The sequence below is a fragment of the Punica granatum genome, chromosome 7, assembly GCF_007655135.1.
Source record: "Punica granatum isolate Tunisia-2019 chromosome 7, ASM765513v2, whole genome shotgun sequence".
NCBI lineage: Eukaryota > Viridiplantae > Streptophyta > Magnoliopsida > Myrtales > Lythraceae > Punica > Punica granatum.
Window position 1 is genome coordinate 25,696,371 of NC_045133.1, and position 27,270 is coordinate 25,723,640.

The 27,270-nt window shown below is 38.4% G+C and overlaps 2 protein-coding genes across 2 annotated transcripts; both read right to left on the minus strand.

Moving 5' to 3' along the window:
* Positions 1-14,041: 14,041 nt before the first annotated feature.
* LOC116213186 (scarecrow-like protein 18) lies at positions 14,042-16,348 on the minus strand. The gene has a single exon (XM_031548035.1). The coding sequence runs from the start codon at positions 15,989-15,991 to the stop codon at positions 14,720-14,722; it is 1,272 nt and encodes a 423-aa protein (XP_031403895.1). The 5' UTR covers positions 15,992-16,348; the 3' UTR covers positions 14,042-14,719.
* Positions 16,349-21,616: 5,268 nt separating this feature from the next.
* LOC116214259 (peroxisome biogenesis protein 5) lies at positions 21,617-26,937 on the minus strand. Its single transcript, XM_031549640.1, has 15 exons — positions 26,526-26,937; positions 25,892-26,020; positions 25,650-25,794; positions 25,169-25,362; positions 24,660-24,911; positions 24,423-24,545; positions 24,191-24,334; positions 23,837-24,033; positions 23,489-23,735; positions 23,299-23,383; positions 23,041-23,150; positions 22,592-22,816; positions 22,418-22,483; positions 22,177-22,271; positions 21,617-22,091 (listed from the first exon to the last, which is right to left on the minus strand). The coding sequence occupies exons 1-15, from the start codon at positions 26,643-26,645 to the stop codon at positions 22,013-22,015; spliced, it is 2,211 nt and encodes a 736-aa protein (XP_031405500.1). The 5' UTR covers positions 26,646-26,937; the 3' UTR covers positions 21,617-22,012.
* Between the last annotated feature and the right edge of the window lie 333 nt (positions 26,938-27,270).

Below are 27,270 nucleotides of genomic sequence, written 5' to 3' on the forward strand. Positions count from 1 at the left end.
GTATCGGTACTTTCATCAAAGCCTCCGAGCAAATAATGTTCCAGGCCGAATTGGGTCACCGCCATGATGATTTATTATGATTAGAATTGCGTCGGATATAACGGCTCGGCTTTTAGATGGTTCTCCATATTTTAGGATATTCTACCAATCGGAAGAGGGGCAAGAGCTAAAATTGGAAAAGGGACAAGACATATTTTCGGCCGGGTGATTAGATGTGAGATGAAGCTCAGGATCGTACCTTTTATTTTTATTTTTCCCCCTCCAACTTTCATCATGTTTTAATTCGATTAAGTTGAGACTCCGCTCGATGTATCTCATACTTTGGTATTTTTACAAATCGATTCGTAACCCGATTCAGGTCATGCATAAAGTTCTCGTATCAGATATATATGACTCTTAATTGGTCGAATTATGCTTCGATCTTAGTGGATCGAACTTGACTTCAAAAGTCATAGGAACTGAAGGGTTGGTTCAGCCGGTTCGGCTAGCAGCATGAGAATCCTTAGAACGAACTAACTTGACATTCGGCTCCGATCGGACTAGGGGACTGGACCAATTGGACGGTCCGGGGCAACCAACATTTCATTTTCACCTGGAAGGAAGTTTCTACCTCAAGCAATATTGGGTGGATTTTGAGGAATGTCAAATCGTTGGAGTAATTATTAAATTGGAAGAGGAGAGAGGGGGGGAGAAGAAGTGAAAACTCAATAAGATGGAAAGATGGATCAATGGATATGGGTGAAGATGGGGAAATGATGTGTGCAGCTTTTTAACGCTTGCACTCCACCTTGTAAAAGGAAATGTCGTATTCTTCCAAACACGGCCTTCTTCCCCCTTACTCTTCTTCTCCACCACCCCCCCCCCCCCAATTCTGAGGCAGCCAAAAAGGATAGTTCTTGCAATTAATGTGTCCTTGCATTAAATGTTCTTGTTGGCCATGTTAAATGCCGATGGATCCCCTTCCTTTTTTCTTTTTTCTTTTTTCAAATGTTATTATATGTACAATTTATCACATGGTCCTAATCATTTTGCTCATGGATCCATTCCTGACGTATGTAGTCTGTTTTAAGTCCAAACATTCGAAACAAGTTTTTTCCTCGACAAGAGCAATATTTAAGGTCGTTAATGAGGGGATGGGTACATACAGAAGATCGTAGTGAGATCGAAGTCACATTAGATAAAAAAAAATACTTGAAAATATTGTACAAGCATTATGTGAATGCAAAATTTACATTTATAGAAGTTAGCACGACTGACATAGTAATATATATCATCGGATCAAGTGTTTGTTACAAAACCTTATACATAGAAAAGAACTCGAAGGGTGAGAAAAAGACCAACTATATATATACATACATGTATATTGTAGAATCGATAAAACATAAAATTGTTCGAGTTAATTTCCGAGGATCGCAAAATATAGAGAACATGTATACTGTTTCAACTAATTAAGGAAAAAAAAATGGAACTCTTTGGCACCTTTCCGCGAAGTTTTGTTTGCTCTATACACTTATATGGTAAATGGAAGTGCAATAAATATTATAGATGATCATGAAAACGATGAGAATTTATTATGGCCATGAGCATGCAATCTTTATCACTTGTGGGATGAGGCAAAGGATCTTTTGGGATCTTTCATTATAACCTGAAACTGAATGATTTCCTCATCAGTACGCATTTCCAAGTTTCCATATAAAGAGAAAGAGGGAGAGGGACACATATATCCCTCATGAATGATGATGGAAATATTCGCATATCATCATCACCCATCACCCCTTACCCAGCTTTTGCGCACATGGAATTAAGTGCCCAATCCTCTCTCACATCACATACTCTCTGCTAGCTCTTTGCGAGTGATTTGTAATGGTTAGATGCCCTTTCATATGTTTTATTCATTTGAAAACCTATAAATTTTCCTACACATGATATATGGACTGTGAACATTATTCTCTAGATTTACTGAAAATGTGACGAGTTAATGACACGGTTATATCATTTCAAAACATTTCGAACACTTCGATTTATCTTTCTTTTTCACTTTGGTAGCGCAAATATAATAATTCTCTATTTGTTGCAAAAACGTCACCATTGAGCACTTGAAGAAAATCGCATGATCAATAATTGACGGAGACGGCTGAGAATTTGAAGGAGGGAGGAGGTGGAGAAGAAGGAAGGTCTTTACAGGGGTGTATAGAGACTTTTTTTCCCCTCTCCGTTTAGGAGGTAAATACACGGAATTTCATCAAATTTTAAGGAATAACATATAAATTAATTCCTTTGAACGTTCAAAATTTTTAGAGGGAGGGCTGCCTCCCGTAGAGGAACCCCCAACCCGGGCCATCCCCAGCGATCGACCTTAATTAATTGTATGTCGATGGGTTAGATATTGTAATTTCTTATACTTCAAACCAAATCTGATGATTACATATAGTTGTTAATAATGGATATTTACGTATTTAGTATTGATAAACATCTCTTAAGCTCTAAAACTCGTCCACAGATATCAACATTAATCTGATCAATGAATTGAATTTGGTGTGGCTGTTCAATTAGTTTAACATGGAATTTTTTCTGAGCTTACACTATTAGGCTCGTGTGCTCTTCGCTTCTTGAGGGCAAAATTACTAGCTCAATTGATTAATCATTTCTTCGCAAAATTCGTCATTCTTACTGATCAGTGTAGGACAGGCTTACTTTGCATGGACCCGCTCTTCAGATACCTAATGAAATGACTAGGAAAGCAGCCTTTCTGAGAAGGAACACACGTGCAATAATGAAGACAAACAAACACCCTGCAAACCCAAAGACCCTTTTATCTCCTCTGCTACATTTTTATATACACACACACATATCCATATTCCATACACAGTTATTTTACTTATTTATATTCATAAATAAATTCATAAACGGACCCTTCTCGCTCTGATCACAGCACGTAATCTTTTCCTTTTGCAATTCTTTCCTTGTTTTCTTTTACAAATTCCCCCCCTTATATTTTATGTTTTTGGATAATGAGGGATGTCAGGGGATTTAGCGTGCTGCACGGGCACTTTGTTCCAATTTATCTATATGTTCGATCTCACGAAAATTTTTCAGAATCCGTCTTCTACAATTCTATTTGTTTATCTCCACACCATTTATAATTAATTTATTATAAGTTAAAGGCTGTGAAAACGGGGGGGAAAAGCGTCAGATTTGAATACAGAAGGAGATTCTGTAGTTTTTACCGGGATTTTTTTGGTTTTTTTTTCGATAAAGAAAGTCTAATGGGAGTAATAGAATGAAGTGAAAATCCTAATTGTTAATAAAGGGACACGAGTAGTTTCACTACTATAATCGAACTTACAATCTCTTGGTTGACAGATGAGGACGTACATCACTGCACTAACATGTCATCTTTCTCTAAATTTATGGGTTTTATAAATGCCACGAAAATTTATTGATCCAAAAAAAAATCTCTATATTTCAATATCTCGATATATATGATTTTCTTTCTATCTTTCTGATTTCTGATTTCTATCAAATTCAATTCCTAGCAAAAAAACATAATTAGTTATTGCTTTCACAATGAGCATAGGCTGAGATGACAAATCTTATTCTTAGGTTCCTATAATCTCTTTGCCCTCCTATTTTAAATATTGATGGCTTCTTTCTCTTCTCAATGGGTAGCCTAGGAAAAATGGTGTCTGAATGATCGATCTCATGAGATTCCAATCGAATGAATGGGAAGAACCCGAGTCCCTGTGGATGGGAACGTTGATATATTCACGAGCAACTATCAATTATTGAGCAACCGAGAGCAATTGTTGGGATGAATTTGTATCTTAGAGTTGGTACCTAAGTGCACTAAAAGTAAAGAATCCTCATTATTTTCGGGAAAAAAAAGCACTAATTGTTTGGATAGCGGTCATGAAAGATTATGGGAGAGGTAGGACCTACCCTACATAAACTTCCATATATACCCTGCAATTTAAACAAATCAAGATAAAAAAGCAGGAGAATAAGATTTCGAGTTCAAGTCTTATAAATGAAAAATTTACAATGAGATAATTTTATCCCTTAGTGGATCGATTCAACTCGACTAGTTTAGTTGAGGTCCTATTAAATTTTTGAATATCAAGGTTCATACCGAAAAAATATATAAAAGTAGAGAAGACGACCATGAAAAAGCGGAAACAATCTCTTTATAGCTCTTCATGCAACCTCTCCATCGAACCATGATGCAAGCTACCCATTTGCAGTAAAAAAAAAACCAATGAAGTAGCATTTTCAGGCAAATCCGCTCTTAGGATGTGGCGCGTCTTAGCTAAAAAATAAAAATAAAAGGGCATTTTCAGATTAATCAGCTCTTTAGATGTGGTGCGCAAGGTTGTCAGAATCGTGATTCTACCTAGAATCGGTCGAGGGTCGTGGAATCGTGAATCGTAGAATCGAATCGTGAATCGTAAGATTCTATCTATAATTAAAAAATAGCATATATATATATACACACACACACCAAATCTCATGTCGGAAATAGTATAAGTAAACATCAAATGATAAATCTTGTTGCTTTCTATTTCGTTCGTCAAAATCAGATGGTGCTTAGTCTTCACAAGAGAGCGCTCCCACTATAACAACCTCAAATGAAATTTTTTATTTTCGGTGATAAACCTCAAATGAAAATTGATATAGTACAGTGGTCACGGATCTTATAGGCGAAGTTATTTTTTCTCCCTAACTTCTTCTTGGTCTATTCCTTCTTGGAATCATCTTTGCATCTAAAAAAGTCGAAAAAATTTCAGCCTAAATCATCTCAAACCATACGACAATCAGGAATTGGCCGGAACTCAATTCGAAGCAGTTCCAGAAACTTTTCAACTCCCTATCACTTACAGTCAGGAGATAAGTTTTAAACTTTCATAAAATAAGAGAACCGATGAGTAATACCGTTGCACAATGAGAGAGATGAGGGGGGAGAGGGAGGGGGCATATGACTTTGGGTTGAAACTAAAATCGTAGAATCGGTCTGATTCTACGATTCTGCGATTCGAATTGCGATTCAGTCACGATTCTACCTTTCCGATTCATGCCATAGAATCGGAATCGGTAACCACCTCTTGAATCGTAGAATCGTAAGATTCTACGATTCGAATCGCGATTCTAACAACCATGGTGGTGCGTCTTATCCCAGAAAAATGATGAAGGAGCATTTCAGGGAATTTGCTCTTGAGACATGGTGTGACTTGTCCCAAAAATAAAATAAAAATGAAGTGGGCGTTTTCAGGTAAATTTGCTCTTAAGATGTGGTGGCCTTGTCCCAGAAGAAAAAAAAGATGAAGACAAATTCGCTCTTAGAATGCGGTGCGTCGTGTAAAAAAAAAACAAAAGAAAAAAGATGAAGGGGCATTTTTAGGCAAATTCATCTTGGGACATGGTGTGTTTTGTTAAAAAAAAAGATGAAGGTTTCGGGCAAATTTGCTCTTAGGACATGGGTTGTCTTGTTAAAAAAAAACGATGAAAGTCATTTTTTCAGGCAAATTCGCTCTTGAGACATGGTGTGTCTTGTAGAAAATATGAAGGGGCGTTTTAAAAAAAAATAAAAAAGAGAGAGTAAAAAGATGCGTACATTATGATCGGAAATGCCATCTTTTATAATGACAAGGAGACGTTCGGTGTAATGTGGTCGATTACTTGAAAATTGCTCTATATAGTTCGGAAATCTACTTGACATTTATAAGGCCAATATATAATTAGATTTGATAGTCTTACTGTGCATTCTTATACTCTCGTACATATATATATCTCCAATGATTCTTATCACAAGAACTTTCATGTAACTCTGGATATATTTCATATTGTATATATAATTACTCTTGAATTCAATGCACGAGTACAATTAATACATCCCTTTCATGAAATCTATCTTAAAACCCTATATATCCATTGCAAAATTAACTAGCAATTCTTAGTTTGAACGATGTAGTCCAACCACAATTTAACCACATTATGTCAACAACAAACATATGAATAAATCAAGCAAATCAATTGAAACATGTGCAAATTCTACATGCTCAAATTATATCACGTGGCTTGAACTAGTTATGTATAACATCATCTCTTAGGACGATGTAGTCCTGAGAGATGTAGTTTGAACGATGTAGTCCAATCACAATTTAGCCATATTATGTCAAAAAACATATGAATAAATCTAGCAAATCAATTGAAACATCTGCAAATTCTACGTACTCAAACTTAAATTATATCACGTGGCTGGAACTAGTTAAGTATAATACAATCTCTCAGGAGCTTCCGAAGTTAAAAATTGTTAGAAATGCCCCCTTTTTTCTTCCTCGGAAGTTAGAAATGCCTTAATTAGTTCCACTGATTCATCCTCTTTATATAATATAGGAAAAGGGTTTTTTTTTTTTTGTTGGGCATTGGAAGGTTGCTTGTGACGATCAATTAGGGTCATTTCTCTCTGATTCTCTCTCTACATGCCCCATCGGGCTGACAACAAGTGAGGACCCCAGAGGCAGTCATTGCACCACCCAACCCCACCTACCTACAAACTGCATGGATATGTATTTATCCATTTGTACTTATATATTTGATTATATTTAAAAATATAATTATGTTATGAATGAATTCTAAAAGATTCACTAGGGAAAAAAAAAGAATATGACTCGTTCGTGTACATTCTTCATGAGATTTGGAGGGTACATCTTTGGTCCTTTCTTTGTCTATTTAGTCGCTGTATATATATTTTAATTTTAATGAGAACACATGAATTTAATAAAATGTTACTCTGCGTTGTGTTAAATTGGAATTTAATTTCTTCTTCTTTCGATTTGTTAGAGAAAGTAATATACGATAATGGCAACAGTTACTGCACACTTTTGAAATTTTAAAGTGTTACAATAGTTTGATTTAAAACTTCAATTTTGTTAAATAAGGTGTGATTTATTAAATTTAATTTTTACAATATGTCAAATGCATTAATTAATTCTGCTACATTATCTACTTAAAATAATTAACATCGTACTGAAGTTTAATTAGTATGATTTATTTATTTTTTATGATTAGAGTTGAGGAAATTAAGAGAGACAAGATGGGGTTCCTAGTTCCTACTCCGCGTGTGATGAGACCATGAGACAGAGAATGTCAATTATTAATTTCGTCCAAAAATCTCATATGAAATGAAAGGGCAAGGCAGCGAATCCTACAATCCGACAAACCTGGGAACCTTAGCAAATTGGCCCCTGTAATTCGTACTGTCCCAACCTCCTTTATTTTTCAATATATATATATATATATAGTTAATGATTTAAAAGACGGTGGATTGATAATTCGAGTATGAACCAATAACCATTTATTTGTTTGTATAGAAAAACTAACTTAATTATTCAAATTTAGAAATTTAATTTGCAAGGAGATCGATAATATAAAGTGGCTATTCTCTATCTTAAAATTATCTTAATCTCTTAATCAAAATTAAATTATTAATGTCTAAATAAGAATAATTTCAATATATAATTGTTTGTAATCTCACCAAAAATTGATTTTGCACCCCCCATGGGTTTTCTCGTGTAGATAGAAAGATCCTTTGACGTATGCTTGACTTCGTCTTTGGCTTTTCGCACAGAACTATTACAATTGTTTGCCTTTCTTTTTTCTTCTTTTTGTTCCTATACACAATAATCATTCAATTCTTTTCATTAAGTTATATACAGTGGAATAAAGTCTATGCTTCCGGAAAATTATTGAAGGGGATGCGTTGCTTCATGTTAGGGTTGTACTCAAAACCACTGTGGACCGGCCTATTTGGCAAATGAGTAAGGATTGTTTTTCTACTTGTCGGTATAACATAAGAGATATTCGAAATCGATCATGAATGTGTAAGCTAGCACATAAGTCCGATGACAACTTAGCTATTTTCAACGGTTTTTTGTGCTTAACTGCGGATTACTGATCCAATAACTGATAAATCGGAGAAAAGCATGGAACATGGCAGCGTTCGATATATATTCCATATGCTTTTTAGGCTTACTACTTGAAATTTAAAACGACCGAAACTGATCACAACATAATATAATAAGACTCGCTTTCTTTCGCGAAGTTTATTCCATACATCGATCTCGTCCGTCCTCCCAAATAAACATCGATCACATTATATATAGATTTATTCTGGGGTGGCAAAATTGGATCTGATACTTTTAAGACCGTGATGGGAATAGCACAGACGGAAATTAGATATACAAAAGGGCATCATAAATAAGCATGCAATTATTGGGAAGACTCCATACGATGAGATAGCAAAAGAGAGGACTTTGTGAAGAGAAGCATTAAATATATAGGCTAGTAGGCTTGTCCACTATAACCACAAACTAGGGTTTGCTTTTTCTTATTATATTCATATATTTATTTATAGTTTTATAATAGATTAATATATATGTATGTATGTATGTATATATTTTGGCCTTTCTCGAACCAAGCTAGTCGATCAAGCCATTATATAAATAAAGAAGGAATATCCGATAGTCGTCACAGCAATGGGTTGAAGAAGCATTATGGGCTTTGCTTTTCCATATCATTGATGATTAAGGAAGCACAAAGAGATTCATTTGTGGCAGTCCGATTAGTCAGTCAGCAGATACCATTAACCAGGGTGAGCAGCTTAGCAATGATTATATAATTTTTGCCTTTTTTTTGTGGGTCGAAGTTAGTCTTGTACTTGCAAAAATCTTATTATATTAATATTCTCCGGGCAATAATGCTATCGTGAATTCTCTCTTGCAGGTACATAAGATAATCTTATACATTGGCATCACACTTAAAAAGCAACGGCATATGTGTGTGTATATATATATATATTGACAAATCCCGGCTTATTATTAATAAAAGATGGCTACAAAAGCATATAGAGTCAATACATCAGAAAATCAACAACGGGGAAGAAAACATGAAAAGGAGTAACAATAAGAAAGGTAAAGCTAACAACAAAGAACTTAAAGCCAAGCAACAAAATCCTGATTTCTATCAACGTGAGATTGAGCCAAGCAATCAGCTATAACATTTCCTTCCCTGAGAGTGTGCTGAAACTTAATGCGGTTGAAGTGAAGCGAGGAGAGATGAATGTCAATGAAGATGTGACGATATGTCTATGGACCACCCGATCCCATTTGTATTCAACCAACAATAGTCTAAGAGTTCAATTTGATAATAAGAGATGAACCAGATATCGTCGAATGAGAGCTGAAAGATGACGAGCTCGCCATATGGCAAGTAGTTCGGCGAGCTTAGAATCAATGATTACAACCAAGGCAGCAAAAAGGCAAATAAAGGAACCATCTGAGTTGCATAAGACTCCGTCAATTCCTGAGGGGCCAGATTTTCCAATGGATGAGCCATCAATATTCCATTTGAGCCATCCCACGGGAGGAGCTATCCAGTATACATGAGGTCTTGAGGATCTTGAGTTGGACCATCTACGAACAACCTTTGAGGATCGCCGGATCTCATATGCTGTGACGCAACGTACACGCGAGCAACTTGTCGCAGACCCGTTGATTCCGCGGAATACCGGAACTACGACCTTCAATCCCTATTGATTCTTCGAATTCCTAAGAAATTGGCATCCAACTCAAATTGAATTCGAGAATAGGCAAAGAGCACCGTAGCTCCAAAAATTTATTGATAATTTAAAAGACAACTATCAAATCCTAGGGTTTTACAATGCTTAAATAGGAATAAAAACACCTAAATTATACGAAAGATATAAACTTCTCATAAAATTTTACAAAAACGCCATAATAACATAAAAATGCATGTTTGAGGACCTAAACGATGGAATTCGGTCTAAATCTTGTTTTTTCACGGCCAAAGGCGGTGAGTTGTGCTCTAGGCCATTTCCCTTGAAATAGACATGTCAGAATTTATTTTTCTCGATGTACCGATTTGCCACGTCTTCTACCGCATCATTCTCTCATAGGTGGAGAGAATTTGCCCTCGAATCGTCATCGTCCGAGCTATCACCTTGATCTTCATGAATAGAGAGATTAATACGCTTTTGCTGCTTTCTCACTTGCCACTTGAATACATTTTTCTCTTTGCGAACTCTTTCTCTTAATTCTTCGTATATAAAATTTCGTACACCTCTTAGCCAATAAACATTTTCACTGAATCTTTGCTTTCTTGATCGAGTCGCGTGCACTTCGACCAATTTTGGCAATTGAATAACCTATGAAATCGGCACCGTAAGCATCCATGCATCTTTCTTTGCATTGAAAATTTTTTTATCTAGAATATTCTCAATCTGAGTACAATAATAAAATTTTTTATCAAATCCAATATCCTTTAATACGGATTTGTTGACAACGAACGTTGGTTTTCCTTGATCATCAAATACAAATTTTGTAACTTATTCTTGATCTTCATTTGGATATATATCGAAAACTAGATTGGCTTCATCATATTATATGTTTTCGACGTGATATGCTGGCATGAAACGGAAACTTCTCATTGGTAGATGTTGATTCCGTCGGTTGACTTGATGCGTAAATCAATGCGCCGGCGAATAGGATTCCTAACCTATTAGATCTATCACCAACAGATATGAACAAATTAAAGAACAAAATGTTTCTAAGCAGATAATCATGAAAACATGACTTGAAAATAGAGTACCAAGTACTGTCGAACCAATTTAGGGACTTGTTGGGAATCCAATCTGATGGTGAGAGATTATGAATAGTACAAATGACTCGCTTCCTTAGAGAGTTGCTCTCTAAACCAAATCTTCAAACCAATTTAGAAAGCAAGACTTTGTTTTTATTGTCAATAGAGCCTAGCCCCGCTCCACATGATGCCTTTGGAAGTTGAATGTTGCTCCATTTAATCAAGCTCATCTTTCTTTCTTCAGCACATCCTCCCCACAAAAATATGCCTGAAAATCTTCTCCAGTCTTTTTATGATTGTTTTGGGGGCCGGAAAGATGGAGAGAAAATAAACAGGCAAGCTGCGAAGTATAGATTTCAAGAGAGTTGACCGCCAAAAGAAAAGAATTTCCCTCTCCAAGAAGAGAGACTGCACTTGATTTTGTCATAGACTGGTTTCCATATGGTGAGTTTTCGAGCAGATACACCGAACGGCAGGTCAAGGTAAGACAAAATGGTATTAAACATAAACTCCTTAATTATCGAAGTACATAATCACCCAAATACCTCTCTAATCTTGTTTTCTATTCATTGATACTGTTTTGAGATGCACGTACCTAATTTAGGTTTGCCAATTGCCATCGACTATGTTTTTTCAGGCATATAAATTGTAAATTTTTCCCGCGGTCATATTTATACTCATGAACTGATGTATGTTCTTTCATAACTCTTGTTGCCGTCTTTTCCTAACGAGAAGCCTTTAATTATCAAAAAAAAAATCGACCTTAAGCTTTGTAGTCTAATAAATAAGTATGTATTGGATAACAACTTGGGCAGTCATGCTGATCATATATGTACTCTTTGAAACATTGGGACGGTAAAGGAGTTCTGATTAAATCGGAATATTTCATGTTTGTAGAGCCACAAAGAATTTAAAAAAAATTGAAATTTAAATGACCAAAAACATTAAAAGGGGAGGGGTTTACATCGGAGTCAGGGATTATAGATAAAATCGGTTCTTGGACTGAAGGATCCCTGTCATCTCACCTCATGCGTGCAAACCCTAAAACCCTCATCTCTCTCTATATATATATATATATATATATGTATATATGTATTTATGGCTGTTTGTATTTGTGTCTGCAGAAACAAAGATATAGAACACGCAAAGGGTCGTTTCGAGGTGACGGTGATAGAGCCCAAAGTGTGTATTTACCCTCACAACCATCTAATCACGTCTCTCTCCATTCCTCCCCCTCTCTCTATTGGAACAGTTGAACATAAAGCCACTCTCACTTCATCCCCTGTATATATGCAAAGCAAGAACATTAAATTTCATGTTCATAGATTGATAGAAACACATGATATTGTGTAGCCATCTCGTGGAGAATTTGGCACATGAACAACATGTTATGAATTCTTGAAGATGGAATCTCACGTGTATCAAATCTTGCGGAGATTCTATTTTCTTTTGTTCGATGTGATCTTATTTTCACGCCCTCTTGTCGTGCACTCGTGCTCATGTTAATTATCTTGTACTCTTAATTGCAGGGAACATGTTAGAATGTCTCTATAGATAAAAGCTTGTGTACATCACTCAATTAATGTCAAGTAAGATAATACATGAGGTATATTAATAAGAACAGATTGGACTGCATTAATTTATATTCGTGCTACTATCCTGACAACTTATCGAACTATAGGATCAACTTAGTATTTGCTATATCGCCGTTTAATCGAGATGCTTGTCAAAGAACATATTATATATATGAGTTGACATTGAGTGTTATGACACGGGGATAGATAAAAAGGAGAATTTCTAGGGACGTGTAGGAAGAGGCCGTAGAGCCATAAGCAAGAGACAATGGAAGTTATAATGAAAGGAGGTGCGGAAATGATAGAATAAATAAATTAATTAGATATTATTAACAATTAGGGATGTTAATTAGTGATATATCATAAATATATAATTAATTAATTAAATTAAAAATTAAGTGGTCCTAGGAGAAAAATTCCCTCAAGACACGAGAGAGATTACAGATGCCATTGGCTTTAGAAAGGGATGCATGGTGGATGGGGAGGCAAGGAGAGGGCATCAATGGCTCTGTTTTGAGAACTTTGATGGTTTTGTTGAGGGGACAAACGGCAGAAATTGGGGTCATTAGTGGTACCATATCAAAGACATCAACACAGGCATCTACGGTATCTACATATAAATATTCATAATTTAATAATTATATGTTTATTAATTCCTCCGAAAGACATGAACAAATTTCATGCGCCCCATTTCTCTCTCTCTCTCTCTCTCTCCATATCCACCCTTAGAAGGAGCAGCTCGTACGAGTTTAAGGAGATGATGATCATATGTAGAAATTTCTTGGACAAGTAGTGCATGGGAGAAGCATCTTGTACGTGAGATTTAAGATTTGAAATTAGAGAGTGGATCACAATAGGGGATCTAGGGAGAGCTTATTGTGAACTCCGACTTAAAATGTTAGGGAGAAAAAAGGGGATCTAAAGTTTTAGGAGTCATTCAGTGTTGGAGATGATACTTGAAATGGCACCGTGATCAATTGCTCAAGTTAAACATGACCAGCGTTACACCAGACTAGAGAATTACAATTAGTGAGAATGATAACTCTGAGATGATAATCTTACGAATATTGCTGAATATCCAAGAAAACAATAAGAAGATATGCCATAAGCATCGGATAACAAATTTTGTGTGACACTTACTGTTCTAAACCTTTCGTCACACAGTTTATCCAAAATATTCCCTAAGACAAGGAATTACTCATTTGATTAAATTGAGCACAATTTTGTGAAAGAAATAGCGCCCCTCGTTTTTTCGAATAGAGCCTCTAAACTATCTTTTGGTCATGACCAATGCCCAGTTGGCCCAATATAAGTGAAGGCCTTAACAAAAAATTAATGATCATATATTCGATTCAAGAATATTTTCCTTAAAATGTACACACACACACACACACACACACATATATATATATATATATATAGATCTCGTGGTAGTAAAGATCGTGCTCTATTCAATGAAAATTATTCTGAATATGTTATATAGCAGTAGTCGGTCAATATGGTGAAACTTGTGAACTTTGATGCACTGATTCCTTTTCCTATTCAGTATACTGGTGCAGGTTAGCTGCTTCACAGCATATACTCTCTTGCTCCAAATTGATCAATCACAACTTTTTCAAGAGGGAGTGAAGTCGGGTCTAAAGATAAAGACTTCCAAAGTACATAAAACACCATATCCTTAATTTTTTTTTTTAAAAAAAAAGCATTATATGATGAGCATTAAATAAAGGAAAATTAATACCCCCACATTCACACAAAATGCAAAAGGCAAAAGCAGATTAAGAAATCTTATAATTGAAGAGATAATGGTGCCTTTTTCACCTTTAATAGGGACTAATTGCATTAAGAAATTATATTTAGATGCTCCACATCGATCCCATTAAGTGTAATAGCCCTTACAAAAAGGCTAGGGAAGGAATCAATCACAAAACACATATATTATGTCATCATCATAGAGAGGGACAGATCAGGGGAGGAGAACATATCAGAAAGGGCCAATTATAAATACAACCACAAATTAAACATAAGCAATAGAAATCTCTAAGAATGAAAACGGCTTCTAATCCAAGTTCTCTTTGAGAAATAAAGCAACCGAGAGATCGAGATGACGAGCCCGCAGAGATGGAGATTGTCACCTTGACGCCCTCAGTGATCCTTGATGGAGCTTGTGAAGCTTCTTACGCCGAGCTTTTGTTGGAGCTTGTAAATTTCTTCGCCATAAATCTCCACGCACGCACCCATTATACAGCTAGCCCAGCTAGGCTTAAACTACGAGGGGTTAGGACTTCTACTGATAAACCTAGACTAATTAGGGTTCTCTCTAGCCTTACATTTGGCGCATTTTCAAGGACAAAACCGCGTCATAAATAAGAGAGATCACATGCGGTTACGAGTTTATATGCTCATAGATGTATGCAAAACTCTGGAAGGATCCTATTTAATCAAGCAAACCTAAACCTAGGGTCAATGAGGGAACGATGCGCGAGTAATAATTAGCGCCAAGAAGAAACTGAGAAGAGGGGTCGATTTTGCCATCCCAGGAACACTGAATTGTTTGTGATCTGAAGCTGGTAACCTTCGGAAGGGTAATGGAGCCTCAGGAGTAGCTTAGCCTGCGAGAGCGCGAAGGGGCTCAATGGCACGTTTCTGAATCCCGAGCCACGGAGGAGGATCTCCCACGACTCAAACCGCTCGTGCCGTTCCCGGCGGCCCTCGCCCTCGGCTGCCACGATGTCCGCAATCTCCCGTCCGAACCAGACAGTCTCCACTGCGAGCCGCTCCCGGCTGTTGGGCGGCAGTGTGGCCTCGAGGGAGTCGAAGACTGCAGAATAGTGGTCGAGTGCCTCCATGAATCGGCGAAGGAATGAGGGGTGGTTGTGGCTGGCCTCTCGCTCTGCCACCGTCACGATCCTAGGGTTCAAGCCTCGGATCTGATGAAGGAATGTCCGCAGCTCCCGAGCCTCGCGGTCAGATCGTATCAAGCGGTGGAGATAATTCACAAGATTGACAGCCACGATCTCATCGGGATGCACCGCGATCATCAACGGGCCCATGTCATTGTCATCAGTGAGATGGAGAGCGTGGAAGTGGAAAGGGAGACCTAGTGAGTGCGCGAACATGGAGAGGCGGTCGCCAGTCCGGTTCAAGGATTCCGGATCAGGACCGGCCCCGGTGATGCGTATGCTCGGCGGAGGGGCTCGGCTCGCTAGGGCTTGCATGAGTGGTGGCCACTGGACCCCGTGCATGATGTCGAAGTCAACTATGTGGACAGACTGTTGACCCCCGCCATTGATCGCGTCCAGGATCGCCTGGTTCGCCGTCAGGTGGCTGAACCGGACGAAGGGCGTGACCTGGTTGAGCGACAGGTAGCACGACTGGAGCTCCCTGGGGTCTCTGGAGCAGGCAGCTGCAGCTGAGGCAGGAGAAGGGCCGAGGTGACGGCCGAGCCGGAGCGAGAGGGCACGGGAGAAGTGGTATGCAAGCCGCTCGGAGGAATCGCCATAGGGGGAGTAGTACTTGGCGGATAGGACCGAGAGGACGTGATGGGCAGATGAGAAGTTGGATTGCGATATGAACTGGGCGCACGTCAGGAGCAGCTGCCTTGTGTGGAGCACCGGGGATGGGGGCTGCGAGTAGAGGTCGTATTGGTGATAAGGGCGGCCCAGATCCAACGCCGAGGATGGGGACGAGGAGGGTCCGGCAGTCTCCTCATCGCGGCCCTCACGACCGCGCGAGGCCGAGTTGTTGCTGAACGAGCCTAGCATCACCCAACCTATATTTACACCTCTATGTATATATATCTATATGGGTGTGTATTGAATCTAATAACTAACCCCTACCTGAGCTTTCTCTAAGTACAAATGGGGATGTGGTTAGGGTTTCCGTAGGGGCGAGAGAGACACAGAAAGAGAAGGAGAGGGAGGGAGAGAGATTCTTTGAGGTGATGGGCTATAAATGAAAATGATGAAGGGATGGGGAAGAGGAAGAAGGAAGAAGGAAAAAAGACATGAGAGGATAAGAGGGCTCTTCTATTTTTTCTGGAAGTTTTCCCTTGGGTTAACGTTATCTTATATACACGTATGTATATATTTGTTTTTGTGACTTTGTCTATATATGTCCAGGGGTGGACGTTGTTATCTCTCTCTCTTATCTCTGCTCTGCCCTGCAACAAGACAGAGATGATTATAATCAGGAGATGAGCTATAATGAGAAGTGTTAGCATAAGACATGTTTTTTTATCATAAGCAAAGCTGAGCACTCAAAAGTGATATTAACTGATAAGTGCACTTAATTGATTGGTCTTCTGGTTGAACAATACAATTTCTTTAGTCAGGACTCAAGCACATCTCATCGTGGAGCCATGGTACAGTATTCTTCCTACTCGACTTCTCTGACCAAACTCACTTATTCCGTGAACTTGCCATGATGGAACGGAATTCACATTCCGGTTACCGATCATTATAAAGAAAGAAAAAATAATTGATAAGTGATAGAGAGAATATGATATCCTTCTATCCTTCTTTTCTTCTACCCCCTATGTGATCTTATATTCCCCACAGCAATTAGCAGAAGGGATTATTTTATGTTGATTCCTTATTTTTATAATTGATTAATAAATTAGTTAGAATAAATAAAGAAAGAGCCCTTTTTTAGTGGCAACAATGACCATTTGCTAGCTTGGTCGGTTCAAACCGACTTAATTAGAAACTGTCGCATACAGCCGGGGCCCTCCCTTTGGAAGCTCCACATTCGATTTTTCTTTTAACCTTGGCAAAGTTTTCTTTTTTTTTCCTTATTTCTTTTTCTATTTGCCTTTTTTTTCTGTTACAAAAACCCATGAGTAAAAAGCGAAAAGGAAATAAAGGCGCATGACCTAATTTCTTTTTAAGAATTAAATTTTAAAAAATTTTGATTTGAGGGCAAGTTGTGACATCAAATCTTACCTCCATAATCATCAATTGTTAGGCGGAAATTAAGTGTTTGATCTAATATTAGTATTGGTAGGAAAAAAGTAAAATTCTTATAATTTCGTTATAGGACAGTGACATTTTCTATTTTTAAAATAAGACAGTGATACATTATAAATATTAAAACCTTCTATTAGTTTCAGAAATGGACACCGAGTTCCCCTCATGCATAGAGTATAATATCTTATGAAACTTTAAGAGGGGATTTAGTGTATATTAAAAAATTTATAGGAGGTGATATCGTCCTTGAAATGTCACTGTCTTATGTATAAAGAATGAGATATCATTTATCCTATAACAAAACTAGACGGAGTGTTTGTGCAATTTATTGAAAGAAAAAAAAAATAATCGATCAAGTTGAGGAGGATTTGTGTTGGTTGGCTAATAATACTATTTGATGTGTCCTTTCAAACTTTGAGAGAAGACCAAAATGATGATCTTTTTTTTTAAAAAAAAAATCTTTTGGCAGGGTATAAGGTGAAGTAATGGCGTAAGAGAAAAGTCGTTCTTTTGTTCTGAAGGGAATTTGATGGTGCAATTGCATGAAGAAGGAACATAAAGTGGAGACGAGGAACAAAAATTCCCCCGACTTTCAAGTCACCAGAACCCACATATAGAATGACCATACATACAAAGATATATAGTGCATACAATCATCTCCTAGAATATTTAAGTCCTAAAATATTTAATTGAATTTTCTTTTGTAACTAAGCTGATCATAGTTATTAATTATATACATATGCTTACCCGTTAAATTTAGGTGAAAAAGGAGATATAGTTTCCCAGGCATCATTACCCGAATATTACACGTTTGATAGAAATGTTACACTATATTTGGCAAAAGCAGTCGCCTACATTAAAATTTGTAAACTTGAGCAATATGCGATATATATTTTCTAGATGGCATAGAAGTGAAATGATCTTGTACAAACACAATGTCAATATAAAACAAAGACTTTATTCAGTAGATTACAGAAATCTGACTATCAATGTATGTGTATATGTTTGCAATATTGCAAAGATACCGTTAGGCGAGGATAACCATTGGTCCAACCAATAATGTTACGAATCAGTTCTAAGGTTTGTATGTGGACACGATTTAATTGAGTGCGTATTATGTTTTATTTGGATGGAGTGAAATAGAATATAATTGGATGGAGGAAAATAGAGGAAACGTGACAGAAAAAAAAAAAGATAGGGGAATTTTCACATTTTAATTAATATAAAAAAAAGTTCATTTGATTTTTTTTTTAAAAGAAGCATCTTTCGAAGGTTAGGATTCCATAATTAATAGAATTAATCAACTAATAAATAAAATGTTCACCATGTTCCATGCTTTTCCCTCATTAATTAGCTAAAGTACAAACATATATACCATATATAATCATAATTATTATTTTTAGGGTGAGAATTAGGGCGCCCAAATACCATTGTCTCTTGTTTCAGAAACCAGTCTAGGGATTTGGGATTGTGGGTGCAAGTTGTGTTCCCCCTTTTAAGCCCTCGATCCGATCGTGTTACTAATCAAACTAAAATATATAACAAGTAGAAGGGCCAAGAAAAAAAGTTTAGCTAGGGTTCCATATAAATCGCAAAAGGAAAAAAAAAAGTTTTTGATGAACTTCTATGCAAATGGAATCTTTTTGGGAGATGATGATCCCTCTTTTTCTCTTGTATGCGCAAGAAAAAAGATCAGCATTTCATTAACTTAACTATTTTTGTTCAATTTATCTAGAATAATCGACTTACAATATTTCACACATTTCTCTGTAGTTAGTTTAACAAATGGAAATGAAAAGGACATTGATCGAATAATCAAATCTAATATAGGAGAACTCGATGCATCCGTTCGCTTGATATTTTGTAATTCGATAATCCATAATTTTTTAATAGTAAATGATTTCTTCAGAAGTAACAATTATTTAGATGCGTCGAGCCGTATTAGTACGTTATGACGAACTCAATTGGTGGTTAAACATAGGTATACATCGATCGATGTTTTTGTATACCGACATTGAGTGAAGGGAACAAAAAACAAACCGAAACCTAATCTCCTGTTGACTTGCTCAGACAAAGGGGTGGGGGGATGCCCGAAACAGTTGCAAAGAAGTGATAGGGCCCTTTGTCTCGAATCGCACCTTTGGAACTAAGATAGAACAATCAACATCCCCATATATATCATCAAACATAACCTGTGCACACATAGAAGTGAGCTAGAGAGCATCGTCATTTTTTAGTGCGAGATTAGCCACGACGTGTTTTCAGTTTCTATATATATCAATTAGCACCTAATTATTCGAGCCCTAGATGTCGGCTTGTCCGACTGCGAAGGGCTTCACGTGTGTATCGAACCCTTGCACATAAAACCCGACCACTAAGAGCATCATCTAATTTGTTTGTCTTTTTGTGCTTCCTTTCAAAAAAGAAAAAAAAAATCCCCTCCTTTTGAGCTTTTAGGGTTTTCAAAGAAAATGCGAGGACAGGGAAGCCCTAGGGCTTCAAGGTCCATTGTTCATTACTGCTTTGGGATGGCACTGCTAAAATGCCCACAAGTAATTTTGCTTTGCGTGCGTATTCTCCCTCCCATATCAAAGGATTTTCAGTATATTTCATTTCAGTACGGGTTTACTTATTCAGTAACAGTTGCAGGGGGAAAGGAAGGAAAGATAACTTATGCTTACTTCTTTTCCTTGCTTATAAGTTATAACATCACGAGACTCTGAGCTGCAACCTCTTCCATTGTGTTAGCTGACGGTTCTTCCGGGTCAATACAGATTAGTCGTGTCGGGGTATTGCACTACTTCTCAACTATAACTCTTGATTTTTGGTACAATATTCGTCATGGTCAGACCAGCTAAAGCGACTGATCACGAGGTCTTGTTAACTCGAGTATGTTCTTAGATTGTCCCTGTGGCCAAATAGTGAGGTGATCACTCTATTTACAACAAATCAATTGGAGTTATTACAAGGTGGGCAGATCTTTCAAAATCATCAAAGACCGCAACAAACCGATATGTTGATAATGGTCGAGTTCCATATATGTAGACTACGTTCATTATCAGTACATCGAGCCGTACGCATGATACGGTTAGATAGCAACTCACATACCATGAAGTACCATAAGAATACGAGTGTTGTGTATATACGTGCATATTATATGTTTGTCTTTTTAATTTTTATTTTTTAAAATGTAAGAGAGACCCATAAACTTAAATAGGAAAATAAAAATTTTAAAAAGGGATGTGAAAATGAAACCAATAGATTATCATGCGATCGCATGTGCTATTATACCGCAGGCCCTTTCTCATGTCTTTTCAATCTTTAAAGCTAGAGATAGTTGCTTGTGCATAGGATCCGGAACCCATCATGAGAACTGTTGACACTCTGAGAAGGTGCAAACAATTAGTCCCATTCATAGAAGATAGCACACATGGGGGACGAGGATCAGAGGGAGAATGCAGTTGTGTCGTGGCAGTGCTAAAATATAACATACATATATACATATATATATATATATATATGTTTGGATATAATACAAATTAATTAATTAAAATCCCTAAGTATCAATATTCCACGATATCCCTCCATTCCATATCAATATATGGACTCTAGGGAGAGCATTAAATATCCAAGTATGCCGGCTCGGTCGACATAGATGACAATAATCAAATGAAATCATAGAAATACCATCATATTTCTCGGGACGACTTACTGTTATAGACTTCTTCAGCTCACTTTACTCATCACTCGGGGCTCTATTATTCAAGAACCAAGCCAAAAGACCATACGACTATACCAAAATAGAAAATTCACGAGATCTCATAAAAGGCCCGACGTCTTCCGTAGGGTGGGTGGGAGTGGAGGGGCATAGCTAGGGACATGCCCCTAAGCAAAGCAGATGACTGGGAGAGGGACCGTGCGGGAGAAGTAAAAGGGAATTTTATGCACAGAGAGAGGGCTCTTCTTTGCTTTCATCCTCTCCTTTCCCCCATTATTATATGTGGAAACTGCTCCAAGTTCGTACCCTTTTCTCCTCAGACATGCAACATTGCATGTTCCCATCAGCAAACCCTAGCCATTCATTCCTCTGTGATGTGCAGATATGGTGAAATAGGACCTTACCCCACCCCGAATAACCCCGCGGGACCACGATGATATTATCTCGTTACGATCCCGAATATATTATTCATGTAGTACGGCTAGTCTCGGTACTAGTATCAATGGAACGGGGCCTTGACGAAGAATATATCATCGATACGGAGCAATCTCGTAAGCAATCCATTGCACGACCCTCTCTCTCAGAAAATCGCGTGAATGTAACCGGAAAGCGGAAACAGGAGACCCGAACAAGTTTCTTCGTTTCCGAGGGAACTGTGACTGGAAAATCAGAAACCAAAAGCGTGCTCTGCCCCGAGCAACAAGGGAAGGGAACAAGTTGAAGATAGTAGTATTGGTAATTTACTTGCACCTTATTTCTTACCCAGGAAAATAAACTATTCCATGGAGTTGAACAAATTATGGAGCAATTCACCTAGTTGCCTGAACATGACTCGTATAACATATAATCATCTACAAGCCCCCCACTCTGTCCGATGTGTTTCCCGAGGGCAAGCAGTGACCTTCCTACAGATGAAACGCGACAAATCCGATCTTCATTACCTCTCCTTGCATCGCCCACCGACTTGTACCCAACTCTCGACTCTCTGAATTATTTGCCCACAAGACTGAAAGTAAATTTGTCAACTGTTTGGTCCCAAAAATCTTCGGTGCGCGAGACATCTCTGGTAGTGCAACCCTTCCGGGAACCGACCGAGCCTATTATAGAGGGAATTCCTTTTGGAGAACATCTAGATTCCGAGAATCGCAAGCTTCCAGCATGTCTTGTCTCGAGGCAGAGCTGAAAAGGAGACCAAGTACAATAATCAGAGGGGACCAGGTCACTAATTTTGTAGGGGTACTTTCTCTGGAGCCAATTTTACTACCTTAGAGAAATTCTCAAGTATTGCCATGCGTTGTCTGCCTTTGGGTTCATAGCGAGCGCACGGACGTAATATCGAATAGAATCTTCATACATGCCCTGCATATGGGGGGGAATTAATAGTGTCAAACATTATGCCAGTTGGAGAGAAGTTTCAACAGAGAAAATTTACAATTTTACGTATTTCTCATCATCTCAATTAGCAAGGCCAACAATATACACGTAAAACTGATTCAGCAATTTACCTGGTTCGCATAACTGATGCCCATATTTGCCCATGCGCGGACGTAATTGGGCTTCAAATCAAGGGCCTGGAAGCACATAAAGAAACAGTTTAATAAAAGAATTAATAAATTTGAACTTAACTATCTCTGTTCTATCTTTATTCATAGAAGAAGAATTCTCTCTCATGGAAGTACCCGTTGATAAGCCAATATCGCATCAGCACTCTGAACACTGTTAGCTTGTGTGGCGCCTAGCTTGTTCCACAGCGAGTAATCATGGGGCTTGAGCTTAAGTGCCGTTTGGAAAGAAGCAATTGCTCTATCATACTCTCGCGATAGATTGTAGAGTACACCGAGTACTATGTGAACGTCGGCATCCTCGGGAGACATTTCTGCAGCATCATTATATAATCTCGCAACCTGGGCAGGTTCAAACGAAGTTTCAGTTCCAACATCAATATGAGATTTGAATAGATGTGTTAAAGGAAACAAAACAATTAAGGTGGACGGCCATATTCGGTATGAAGAAATGTTGAAAAGTCTCGGAACAGAATCGCAATGAACAATTAGGATAATGTTCTGAGGCAATTCCATTCCATTCCCTCTTTAATCCTTCATACCCAATGTGGCCTAAGTGAACATACATCAGCATGATAGAAGGACTCGGGCGTCTCCAGAGAGGTTAATGCTTTGTATTTTGGATGATGATGCAGCCAGCCATATAAGTATCTCAAAGCAGCAGCCTGCTCCAATTCTGTGACAGAATAGGTCAAACAATAGCTATTTATTACCTAAATTGCAAGGAAAACTTTTACCTATTTAAAATCAATCTAGATCAAAAAAGAAAGAGAAAGTATCAAAAGACGAGGAATTGGCCATTCTACAGAGAAAAAGTTGCTAACCATTTGTATGGCTCACACCCAATGCAAGAAGCACCTCAAGATTAGTGGGATCAGCTTCCTCAGCTTTCATCATTGCTGCAATTGCCTGCATTTATTTATATCCGCGAAAAGCCCAAGTAAACATCCATATATGATGCCGTTTAACTTTAAAATGTTATTAAAAAAAAAAATTAGAACGAATCAAAATCACCTGTTGATCATCATCATTTTCAGCATGTGCTATTCCAAGCAACCTCCAACCTTCAGAATTGTTGGGATTTTTCAGCACTTCAGCCTCCAAAGCGAGAATCGCCTCACTAAGAAGCCCCTTGCGGAAGAGCTCCTGACCCTCCTTTAATGGATTAGGGTGGCCCACATAAGGGTTCATGTCTGAGAACACATAAACTCCTCTTGAAGAATCTGACCGTTGCTTCATTGCCACTTGCTCATTGAAATACCTAAAGAGTGATAGAGAATATCATACATACTTTCTAGCAGGGACAACATTGAAATAAGTTATCAATTTGTATTTTTTTCTTGCAGCAAATGGTTAACTTACTCTTCATAGGCATTAGCCCAATCATCACCAGTGCTTTCTCCAAAAGCCCCTTCAGCAACTTGCTGTCCAAATTCATCCGCCCAGTCATTCACATTCAGTTTGGAGAATTCATTGACCCACTGATCATCAACAGACCGGTGCTGCTCTCTTTCAGTGGCAAACTCGCTAGCCCACTGATCAGGCCCATCATGCTGAACCTGTAACAGAAAAGTAATACTCAGATGTTGAAGCTCACAGAAGAAGCAAACTAGTCCGAGGTACCACTTAGAATTTTAGAAGATTATCTTCTATGTGAATATGGACATCAGACATCACTCTAATGGTTCCGGTTAAGTCTATATGCTCATTGCTTACATATTCATCAGCCCAAGAAGGACCAGCATTATACTGTTGCTGAAATTCTGAGGCCCAGTCCCCTGATGCTGGCTTTACTTGGTTATCATCGAAGATAAGCTCACCACGGCTCATTTTGGACACAAACTGCAGAAATTTCGAATTCTGCAATGCCCAAAAAAAATATTAGGAAACCAGTGGATGTGAATGTGATGCAGAGTGCCCAAGGAATCAACATAATGAATCTCCATACCTGGAACTTTGGGTCATTGTTTTGAGCTAATGTGTGAGCAAGCATTCGTGTCTGCTCCATAGCAGCTACATTAGGAACATTTGTGCCTCTCATTCGGTCTGTGGACATCAACTGAGAATGTTCCTGCAAACAAGAATATATCAGCCAACTGTGTTGTAATCAGGACATAGCATATATCGAGGAGAATTATCCATTTAAAGGAGACAAATTATGAAAAAAAAAATGATATTGTCTTGCCTGCTCAAATTCGGAAGCCCAGCCATTAGCACCATGCTGCTGCTCAAACGAGTGGGCCCAAGACTCAGGATTCCCATGATTGACTCTTAACTGGTTAAATTCATTGGCCCATCCATCAGCAACATGAGGCCCAGGCCTCATCATACCCTGCGACTCATTCCAGTAATCCTCCATCTCCCGGAATCTCCCAGGAAGAGGCCCTCTTCCACGGACATCACTATCAATGTCCAGAGAGTGTAACAGAGCATTCACCTGGAAAGACAATAAAAGGCGTATGAGACAAAATTGAGCAATATTCAAGCACAAGTTCCTAATAGACCCTCTGGATGACCTAAGAGAAGATTAAGTGTTGAAGTTAAGAATAAAATCCCAAAAGAAAAAAGAAAAGTTCATACCTTCAAGCTATCAAAGAATGGTCTTTTACTCATGCGTAACCTTTACCAGAACAGAACATAACATTTGACCTAGATAATCTATTTTTTAGGTTTATTTTGTTAAATAGGAAGTACCTGGGCATTGATGAAGTCTTCGCTTTTATCTGCGAAAAAGTGTCGAGCCATTATAGTACTGCGATCACGTATACATCGCTTATCCCCCTCAGACAGCCCTAACATTGGAAGTTGAGCAGGACGAAAAGGAATGCCTCCATGGCTACTGCCCACAAATGAGTGGAGAAGGCCAGACAACATTCTTTGTGGTGGCCCTGCCATTAGAGTTGAAAGAGCAGAGTGCACATAAACATTTTATGAGAATATATATCTTGATCGTTCTCTAAATCATAAAGCGGATACAATGTGACTAGCCAAGCCCTGTAACAGATGCAACTCTAGAAATACTTTCAAAGAGAAAACCATATGGAAATTGGTAATAATGCATCAACATCGAAGAGAAGAAGCAAATTTTCCATATGCTAGGCTCTCTTGCTCACATAGAAGCAAAGACAAACAACTCAACCTTGACTCTTATGTGGAGGAAGGAAAAGATGATTACCTTCTAAAGTCGGTGGAGACTGAGGAACGGGCCCAACTCTCATATCAGCAGCAACAGGAGGAAGAGGACCCGGCTGCACCTCATCCCAGGCATCTGAAAAGTCATTCTGGTATGCAGAGCGGAAGGTTCGCATGAATGCAGACCCCTGAAACCAAAGAAATGACAAGAGGATAATGTCAGCTCACATGATATCCTAACAGAGAAAAGTCATCACCATTCCCAAAAATCACAAAATCATATACCTGAGCATTGGGTGGCAAAAACGCCCCATCCAGTTCAGATCCGGGGAGGGCTCTGAGATGCTCATCGGGTTGAGGGAAGAACTGCTCGGGGCCAGTGGGCGTCGCAACCGGAACCTCCTTGAGCCTTTCCTGTTAGAATTGAATTAAATAGTTCAAAATTACAATCACTGCCAAGTATAAGCATTAGATAGAACCATAACCAATTACTTCCACCTTCCACCATCGAAATCGAAAGCAAGAGACTTTCAACGAAGTGCTCGACAATCTCAAGACTTGAACTCAAAACTATATTTGAAACAGGGCAATTCCACCAAAACTGTGAAGCGGAATGGGGATTCAAGTGTATCCATGTCAGGATTATCTATAGCCCAATAACCTTGTGAGAAAGAACTCAATTGGAATTTTTTTATAAAAAAAAAATCATCTTTTATGGGGTTTAAAGAAAAAGGACCCCAAAAGAAAGGGAAGGATAATAGGGAAGACTCGCATCAAGTATCAATACAGTTAATCAGCTGAATTCCTCCATAGCAACAACCCCAGCAGTCAAACTAGCATGGCCGACAGCAACTTAGAATTTGGCCCAGAAACAGCAAGAATTGAGCTGGAGCAAAAGGAAGCAAGCATGGGGATTGACCTGGGTCTTGGAAGAGGAGCCGGTAAAGGCGTTAGCGAGGGCGGCAAGGGGATTGGACGAAGAGGACGAGCCGGGCACCGCGCAGGCGGCTCCGCCCGACACCAGCTCCCTCATCGCCATGTCCGCCGGCAACAATCGCCTCCTTCAATCCCAGCTAAGCTAACTGGGTTTCGTTTTGTCTCCTTCCGTTGCTTTTGCGTGCGCGAAATCGAGCTGAGCTCAATTCCAATCGGGAATTCTGAAGAGGTAGAGGATGGATTGATTGATTGGCCCTTGAAGGGTAAGTGCGCTCAAGCGAGCTCGTCTGGTCGTGAAGTGGGAAGAGAGAGAGAGAGAGAGAGAGAGAGAGAGACTCCACCGTCTCCTCTTCCCGGAAATAATAATAATAAAGGAGAAAGTTCAGCGGATGGTTCCTGTTACTGATCGATTTCTTTGATGAGATGAGAACGATTGCTAGATGATATGTCTTTTCTTCTTCTTTTTTTTTTTGAATTAGTTTTCCGGTCCATCCATCTATTTACCAAGATCACAGCCTATTCTCAAGCTACTAAAGCAATTTTTTTTTTTTAATTAAGTGATTCAATGGTCGTCTTTCTTAAATAATGTCTTGAGTTTGAGTCTTGTGAATGGAGAAAATTTATACTTTATGAGCTTTTAACCCTTAGTGGATCGACTGGATTAGTCGGATCCAATTAAATTTTCGAATATCATAGTTGACATCGAAAAAAAGATATCTTAGTATCAA